Source organism: Cavia porcellus, unplaced genomic scaffold (assembly GCF_034190915.1).
Source record: "Cavia porcellus strain 051 isolate PalLab524CR breed Dunkin Hartley unplaced genomic scaffold, mCavPor4.1 scaffold_4, whole genome shotgun sequence".
In the NCBI taxonomy this organism is placed as follows: Eukaryota; Metazoa; Chordata; class Mammalia; order Rodentia; family Caviidae; genus Cavia; species Cavia porcellus.
The window spans coordinates 100,038,408-100,047,239 of record NW_026947487.1 but is presented as its reverse complement, the minus strand read 5'-3'; the positions used below and the strand labels follow the sequence as shown (position 1 = coordinate 100,047,239).

At 43.0% G+C, this 8,832-nt stretch overlaps 2 protein-coding genes across 3 annotated transcripts in view; both read left to right on the top strand.

The window, feature by feature from the left end:
• The first annotated feature begins 1,897 nt into the window (after positions 1-1,897).
• The window catches only part of Gfod2 (Gfo/Idh/MocA-like oxidoreductase domain containing 2), a 54,725-nt gene continuing 47,790 nt past the window's right edge, over positions 1,898-8,832 (top strand). The window contains exon 1 of one of the 2 annotated variants that reach the window (XM_005004643.4): positions 1,898-2,126. In XM_005004643.4, the coding sequence (XP_005004700.2) occupies positions 1,913-2,126 (214 nt within the window). In that variant the 5' untranslated portion in view covers positions 1,898-1,912. The remainder of the gene's footprint in view (positions 2,127-8,832) is intronic. The other variant, XM_063247525.1, reaches the window with a different exon arrangement.
• Positions 2,133-8,832, top strand: part of LOC134475771 (small nuclear ribonucleoprotein Sm D2-like) — a 34,531-nt gene continuing 27,831 nt past the window's right edge. Inside the window, exon 1 of the mRNA XM_063247529.1 lies at positions 2,133-8,832. This exon is cut by the window's right edge and continues 27,831 nt beyond it. The gene's annotated coding sequence lies outside the window, so the exon portion shown is untranslated.

Genomic DNA, 8,832 nt, shown 5'->3' with positions numbered 1-8,832 from the left:
GAGGTAGGACTGGGGACATAGAGAGGCAAAGAAACTAGGAGGCTACTGTAGTAGGCCACAAGAAGAGATTAAGGCTGAAAACTACTTAGATCACAGGATGAATGCTGAGGGCAATGTCACGAGAAACAAGACAAATGCAGGCTTTGGAGTGAGTGGCAAGTACATACGGAACAAAAGGAAGGAGGTACTAAGTTACTGGAGTGGGAAGGTTTGCTGAAGAGCATGTAAAATTATATCTCAGGGAGACAGTTTCTCAAGTTCCTCTGAGGTGCAGTAATCAAAAAACAGTCTCGGATATTGATCATGAATATTACCAACTATTTAAGTGTTAAGATGCACTGCATAGTCCCTTAGCTTTTCAAATTTGTGTTAGTTTCCTCTGAAAAAGGACTGTTCCTCTACAGATTGGGAAGGGGAGTAGGTGTTTCCTGGGATTGAACCCAGGACTCCATGCATGCTAGGTAAGTGCTGTACCACCTGGCTGCATCCAGCCCAGATTTTTCTTTGCGTGGCGTGTGTTTGGTTGTGGTAGGTCTTGAAATCGGGTCTCAGGTGTACCAAGTATTCTACCACAGAGCTACCCTCAAATCCTAAAGAATTTTTAAGAACTAGGAGAAAGGGAGGAAAGGAGTATCAGCTTAAACACCGAAGTCTTGAGTTCATAAGTAAAGCTGGAGTAGGTTTATTTTCCTCCAGACTGGGTTCTCAAAGGAATGATTTTGGCCCTAGGAAATGTTCAGCAATGTCTAAAGATAGTTGCAACTGGGATTACAGTGCTACTGGCATCTCCCCCCCCCAAAAAAAAATTAGCAGGCCTAGCATGTCAATAGAAACTCTCTACAAGTGTGGAGTTAAAAATGACTGAGACAAACATCAAACTAGGGCACCTCTTGTCTGGCTGTTCACGATCCAGGGGAGGAGACAGGCAATAGAAACAAGTTAAAATTTCTCACTACTGTGAGCACCTCTCATGCTGGTAAGCAGTCCTGTCCACCCAATCCAAGGACAGCCTTGCAGCTGGTCATGTCCACATCACAGGCTCTTTTGGAATGATGGCTGGAGGCCCTCTAGGAGTCATCAGGAGAGTCAGGCAAGCAGGGACAAGCTCCACATGTAGAAATGACTCCGAATACATTTCCTACAGAGCCAGTTTCACACTTTAGTAGTCTGGTGAATCAAAGGGTAGCCTTGGCTGTAACATTTATTTAGATAGGATAACACCGGTCACAAAGAACAAGTAAAGGGGAGCTTGGTACAGTGTTGAACACCTGTAAGGCAGGAGGCAAGTTTGAGGCTTATCATCAAAATAGAAAATAAGAGGGCCGGGGTTATAGCTCAGCGACATAAGTATCTACCTGGCAAGCACAAGGTTCTATTACCAAAGAACAAAATAGAAAATAAAAGGCCGGGAGTCGGGGGATGCAGCTCAATGGGAGAACACTTTGTAGCATGTGCAAGGCCCTGGGTTCAATATCCAATACAAGGGAAAAGAAAGGCGGTTGAGGTCACATTTACAAGAGCACCAACATTTAACAAAGAACACCCAGAGGAAGGGGAGTCCAGACAAGAATATGAGAAAACAGGAAAGCGAGTCCTAGGAATCTGGAAGCCAGAAAGTCCCACAAATTCGAGACTCGGTCTTCTGCAAAGATACGTCATTGTCTAAAACAAAACTTTGCTTCATTATAGGAGAACCAAAGTCCATCACAATTTCTAGGAGGTCTTCATTCCTGACAATTACCACACCCGAGAGAGAAACTAGGGGTTTAAACGCATAGCCACCACCGTTACCGCAGCCGGAAATACTTGTAACACTAGGATCTCCCGGTTGGGCCGTTTAGGCTCCGCCTCCAACCAGCGAGCATGCGCGGCCCCTTGCCCCCACCCCTCCCCTCACAGATCCACCCCCTTTATGGAGCATGCGCTGTTAGCCCTGTGTCCCGCCCCTCCCTTCCATAGCCCCCGGTTCCTTAGAAACCAGGCGGCGTGTTCCCTGAGTTTGGGCAATACGTTACGGTACCTGCTCAACCCCGCTAGGCTTTCTCAAGGCGGGCTGGTGGCCTCTGAAACCCGTCCGGACTCATGGTCTCCGTTGTGGCGCAGAGCGGGCGATGCCAGCGTGCCAGGTGAGAGGCGGCCCGCGTCGGCGGGTGAGGGTGAGGGAGGGCATGGCGCGGCCGCGAGCGGGCGCTGGGCCTCGTCCACCGCCCCTCGCCCGAGGTGAGATAAGCCGAATCCAGCTGGCTGAAGCTGTGCTAATTGCCAGACGCCCTAGGATTCGTCGTCTTTACCTCAGAAATGCACCTCAGTTATGGACTTGAAGAATTTTGGATCCTGGAGGATCTGGAACATAGCCCATCCCTTTACAGAGGCGAAAGCCTGGTTTCCCCAGCCATGTGCTGAGCAGAATCCCTACCTGTGCGAGGATGGACGCTTATGGATGAGGATGTGTGGAGTGTGCAAGCCTTAGACAAAGGGTTTGTGCGGTAGCTGGTCCAACCCTCTTTCAGAACGAGATCTGACTTTTAGGGGATAAATCTTTTTTTTTTTTTTTTTTTGGCTTTTTCGTTTTTACCGGTACCAGGGATCGAACTCACGACTGCCTGCTTTCGAGGCAGCCACTTATGCCGCTGAGCTAAATCCCCAGCCCCTAGGGGATAAATCTTTAAACAACAAATATTCGAGTATTCAGTCGGGCGTGATAGTTCACGCCTGTAATCTCAGCTACTGGGACAGCTGAGGCAGAAGAATCGAGATTTCGAGGCCAGTCTGGGCAGTATAGCAAGACTCCGTCTCAAAAAAAAAAAAAAAAAAGGAGAGAGGGGAGCGGAGAAACAGGTGTTCTGGTGGCAACTGAGACACCCCAGAAGGGTCTGGCTTGGCTTACCAACTCCTGGATACTCTGATCAGTTCTTGGTCTTTCTCTGAAGCTCAGAGTAGAAACTGATGGACTGTGGAGACAAAAGGTGAGGTAAGGTATTACTATGAAAGCCTATCATTCTTGGATGGTGAAGGGAAAACACGATTTGTGAAAGGTTGTGTGGAGCTTACTTTACAGACTGCAGCAGAATCTAAAGAACAGGATAAGAATGGATGGAAACCAAGGCTGTTTATAAACCACCTACTTTATATTCACTGTTCCCACAGTGTCATGCAGAGGGCATATGAGGAAGAAAAAGAAACAAGGTTAGACATCACCCTGGTGATCTGTGAGGCACATAGGATCTCAAAAGGAAGACTCCATAGCATATGACCCTTCAGTTGAAAGGAATAGCATTTAAATTAGAAAAGGAGGACGCTCAAAATGTTATTGTGGGGCCAGGGATGTAGCTCAGTAGCACAGCACCTGCCTGGCAAACACAGGGTCCTGAGTTTGATTCCCAGTATCAAAAAAAAAAAAAGTTATTGTGATTTGAAAGATATGGAGAATATGGTTATCTTTGAGCAGGGGGAGCTAGATTCATTCTTGATGAGGAAAGCCATTTCTTTCTAAAAAGCTGCACCAGAGAACAAAAGAATTTCCAGGCCATTCATTTTACAGAAAACATGGAAAAAATTACAGCTAGGAATTTAGAAAATCTGCATAAACTTAGATGTAAAAGTTTTTAGCAGGCGGTTCTATTGACAGAATTCCCATTTTACAGATAAATCTTCTGTTAAGAAAGGCGTTTGTCATACAAGCGGTTGTCCCACTTTTCATATGGAGTGATGAATCTGGTCTATTTTTTTGATTTAATCAGTTTTTTTTAATTTGCAAAGAAAATTCAGATATACATGTGTTCAATATGAGCCCTTTGTGGTAGTACACACCTGTAATCCCAGCCCTCTGGGAGGCTGAGGTAATGCCATCTCAAATCTGATCCCAGTCTGAGCAATTTAGCAACACTATCCCAAAATTTTTAAAAAGGAAGAGGCTGTACGGGCTGAGATTTTAGCTCAGTGTGAAGGTCCTGAGTTCATTCCCAGTACTGTGAAAAGAATAGAGCAATGTGGAGAAAAGTGCGTGGGTTTTTTGTCTTTTTGTGACAGGGTTTCACTGTATAGTTCAGGCTGGCCTTGAACTCATTTTGTAACCCAGGTTGGCTTTGAACTTTCAGCTGATCTTCCTGCCTCAGCCTCCTAAAGGCTGGGATTACAGGCATATGCCATCATGCCAGGCAAGTATATGATTTTTAAATAGTAATTTCTGATTCTGATTACCAAGGTCAGTGTTGCTTCCCTGATAAAACTGATTGTCAGTGTATATTTGACTTTGGAGTGGGATTCCCCTCACAGAGAAATAAGAGAAGATACATTGAAAACAAAATGTATATAGATCAAATCAATTTGAGTAAGAAAGATTTGTCTTAAGTGCATAAATGAATGCCAGATTATCACTGTGGAAACAGCTGCAGCTATGCATTTTGTTGACATTTTGCACTTGTGGGATTATTTTGTGTGGATACTTCAAAAATAAGGATGCATTATCAGAAGCCTGCATAATCTATGGAGAAAATGAGTATTAGTAACCAATTTCTGTCAGGAAAGCTTCCTGAAAATAATTGTATTCTATGTAGAAACCCCATTACTTTAGTGTTGACTCAGGTGGAAGGAAGAAAGAGGCCAAAATCCAAATAAAGATGTAAGAAGCCAGTTGTCCTCTACAGACTTGGATTGGATGTGAACCTATACTGTGGAAGTGCAAACACTGCTTGAGTAAGTGAACTGGCTACCAAGTGCCCCATGGAATGCCACAATCAGAAAGACACTTATTTTGTCTCTTAAGAGGGGAGTATTAGAATTGTAGAGAACTCTCAAAGTGTTTCTACCGTTGCTATGACAATGAAACCTTTGACAAATAATTACTTCCTTCTACTTCATTATCATGCAACTAACAGGTCAGTTATCAAGTTTGACCTATAATAAAATAATCAACAGTATTTGACAGGCCTAAGGTAAGAGGAAACCTTACCAGATAAACCAGTAATGCTAACAGGATCTACTTTCACTGAACTGAATTTTTTTTTTCTTTTTCTCTGTATTGGACTTTGAATCCAAGGGTTTCCTACAGTTCTACCACTGAGCTACATCCCAGTCTTTTTATGTTTTATTTTGAGCTCTGTGTGATGATGCATGCTTGAATTTTGGGAGGCTGAAGCTGCAAGTTTGAGGCCCACCTGAACTACGAAGTGAGACCCTGTCTCAAGAAAAAGAAAGGAAAAAACAAGCACCCCCCCCCCCACACACACACACACTACACCATGCTTTAGAACTGGTTTGTGAGAGGAGTTTGGAAAGTTTTAGAACTGCGTGCTGGAGGAGTAGTCCTGGAATGCTGTGAGGCAAGCTAAATGGGAAATTCTGGTTAGAATTCAGAAGACAGGAATGCAGATACAAATGCATATGGTAAAGACAAGAGTAAGATTTCAATTGGGAACAAAGACTCCATTAACAGGTAGACTTAAGATGATATATGTTACACTCTAGAAGAAAATTCATACAGACTTTGCTTATGTCCTGAGACTGTGAGAGCAGATTACAGGGTATAGACTAATTTGGCAGAGGAAATTTCAAGGCAGCCCAACATTCAGGTTATGGGATGAATACTATGGGGGCTATTGGGTGCTCTACAGCACATCTGAATGATTTAAAATTTTTTGAATTTCACCATAGAGGAAGTGCCTGTAAAATTGGTGGCCAAAAAGATGGGAACAGAGGAGAAATTAGCTTTTAAAAAGAAGCCAAATGCTGGGCATGGTGGTATATGCTTATAATTCCAGCACTCAGGAGGCTGAGGCAAGAGGATTGCAGAGTTTGAGGCCAGCCTAGGATACAGAGTGGGAATAAGCAAGGAAAGAGCAAAGCCAGTCCCAAAGAGAAACCATGGGGGCTAAAATCATCAGCAGTTGAATACGGGGAAGGCCACCCAACTCCTTTGGAGAAGCATCTTGCCACAACTTTCCCTAGGTGCTGGACATAGAACTACAGGATTTAATGTTTGCCTTACTGGATTTTGGTCTTGTTTTGGTCCAGTTTCTTTCTCTCCTGCTGTCCTGCCTTGGGGCCAGCCAACAGTGGACTGAAACTTCTGGAAGGGTGGCAGGTATTAGAGCTCTGTGATGAGAAAGTTACTAAAACTCGTGTTTTATAAACAGGAATGAGCCAGGTATGATGGGGCACACGCCTGTAAGGAGCCCAGGGTGGGACTGCCATGAGTTCCAGGCCAGGCTGAGCTACACAGTGAGTTCAAAGCCAGCCTGAACCTTGTATTGAGACCCTAGCTCCAAAAAAACCCCAAAAAAACCCTCACTAAAATACTATCACATCAAACCAAGGAAAAGGAAATGAAAATTTTCTATCTCTGTGCTTAAGTACTATCACTTCTCAAGTAACCAGTGATAAAATATGCACTTGGTTCCAGGATAGCTTCAGAATGGGAGAGTTCAGGTAGGGAATATAGTGCAGTGGAACAGCACCTGCCTGGCAAGTGCAAGGTCCTGACTGAGTTCAATTCACGGTGCCTTCCCCTCTCCTCGCCCCCCCCCCCAAAAAAAAATAGAATTGAGAAGGTGAGGACAGCTAATCTCTGAGAGCTGCTTCTGTCAGGATTTCTATCAGTTCTCTATAATGAAGGGTTAAGAACGAAGGCTGTGAAAAATAGAAACCAAGTATTGAGTATATGCTTTCCTTCTCAGCCAAGATAACTGTTTTTCCCCATCTGTCAGCTTTCAATTTCTTATGAGAACAGAGAACTCCAAAATAGAAACTATTCTACTTGGCTTTGAGACTTACCATATACTTTATATCCTCAAAGTTTTTATTATTTACTTTCACAATTACATTTTGCTTAAAATGATAACCTTAGGCCAGACATGGTAATATATATCTATAATCTCAGCAGTACCTATAATCCCAACACCCTGAGGCTGAGACATGAGGATCATAAATTGGAGCCTGGTTTGGACAAATTAGTAATTAATTTAGCCCTTGTCTCAAAAAAAAAAAGCAGTGGAAATGGGAATATAGCTCAGGGTGAAAGCCCTGGGTTCTTTCCCCAGTCATCTCCCTGCCAATTATAACCTTAGGCAAATCATGTAACCTCATAACTTCTTTTTTCTCATTGATACTTGGATGGAACATAATCTCCTAATCTGTATAATTTGTAACACAAAATGAAATGAAAATGACATCAATGTCTGACACTAGAGAAATGAAACACTGGTTCTTATAGTCAGTAACATATCATAACGCTTAAACTGTTTGTGAGGATTAAGGATGTAACTCAGGTAAGAGTGCTTTCCTTGCATGTGCGAAAACATGGGTTTAATCCCTGGTATTGGGAAGGAAAAAAAGAAACTACTTAAAGTAAAATGAAAAATGTTTATGTCAAATGGTAAATGAAAAAACTCCAGAAACAAAATTATGAATATAGTTTGATCATAAGTACCTCAAACAAATGTAGCTGGGCATGGTGGTGCATACCTGTAATTTGAGTACTCTGGGAGGCCTGTGGTGGATTGACAGGTGGTCAACTTGTAATACTTGCTGAACCGAATCAGCGTGGTGGTGAGTATAGATGGCCCACCTAAAGATTCTTGACTATATAAAAAGGAGAACTGGAGAGGAAGGGGTGGTAGTGTTGGTTTTCCTGGTGCTGTTAGTTCTCCTGGAGGACCTTGTCGAGCTTCTTTTCTGATAGGAACTTGGCTATTCTCATCAGAGGAGCTTGGGACCTTGTTGTCACTGAGAATATCTGCGGTTCTCTTTGGGGAAACTTTGTTCCTTCCTTTGAGCATCACTTCCTAGCTCTGGAGGGGACGATGGTGTACTGCTTAGTCTCGTGGAGAAGCTAGTCACACTGGCTTCCTGATATGAACTGGACTATTCTTATCATTGGAGAAGCTTGGGACCTCACTCTCACTGAGGATGGCTATGATACTTTCGAGGGGAGCTCTGGCCTTTGTTTTACGCATTGCTTCCTGGCTCCAGTGCAGAACCCTTAGCCTGCTGGCACAGATCCTTCATCCCACTGGCACAGACTTGCTAGCTTCCACCGCTGACCTTTGAGCCTTCTCAGTGCAGATCTGTGAAACAGACTTGCATGAGTCATTGTCGTGGGCTCTAGGCCTCCCATTGGACTTGTAGGAGGCATTCTCATAGGCTCTAGATCTTTGGCTGAATGTATGTAGGACCTTGCAATGGGATCCAGGTCCTCAGCTGGATTCTTTGAGGTCTCTTATGTGTAGACAGATTTTGGCACTTTCTGTGTTTGACTCTTTGGGTGACTATTATAAAATAATACTGACACATAATTAAATTGTTTTCCTTGAAAACTCTGACTACAACACGGGCTAAAACAGGAGAAGCACAAGTTTGAGCCTAGTCTGGACAATTTTAAGACCCTGCTTCAGAGTAAAACTTTTTTAAAACTTCTGGGTATGAAACTCAGTATAAAGGCCCTGGGTTCAATTCTCAGTGTTGAAGGAAAAATAAAACTTTTTGAAAATTAAAACAGTATTACAAAAAAAGAATATAAAAAGAAAACATAGTGATATTATATACTATATAATACTTTTTATTAAATTATATTTATTTCATTTTCTGAGAAAGAGCCTTGCTATGTAGTACATACCAGTCCTGAACTCTATGTAGCCCAATCTGGCCTTGAAGTTGTGACCCTCCTTCCACAGGCTCTCAAGTATTAGGATTACAGCACACACCACCCACCACACCCATCCTAGAAGAGTTTGTGGGGTTTTATTTATTTATTTTTTGTGTGTCTTTTGAGGCAAGATCTCATTTTGTAGTTGAGGCTGTCCTTGAACTCACTATGTACCTTAGAGTAGCCTTAAA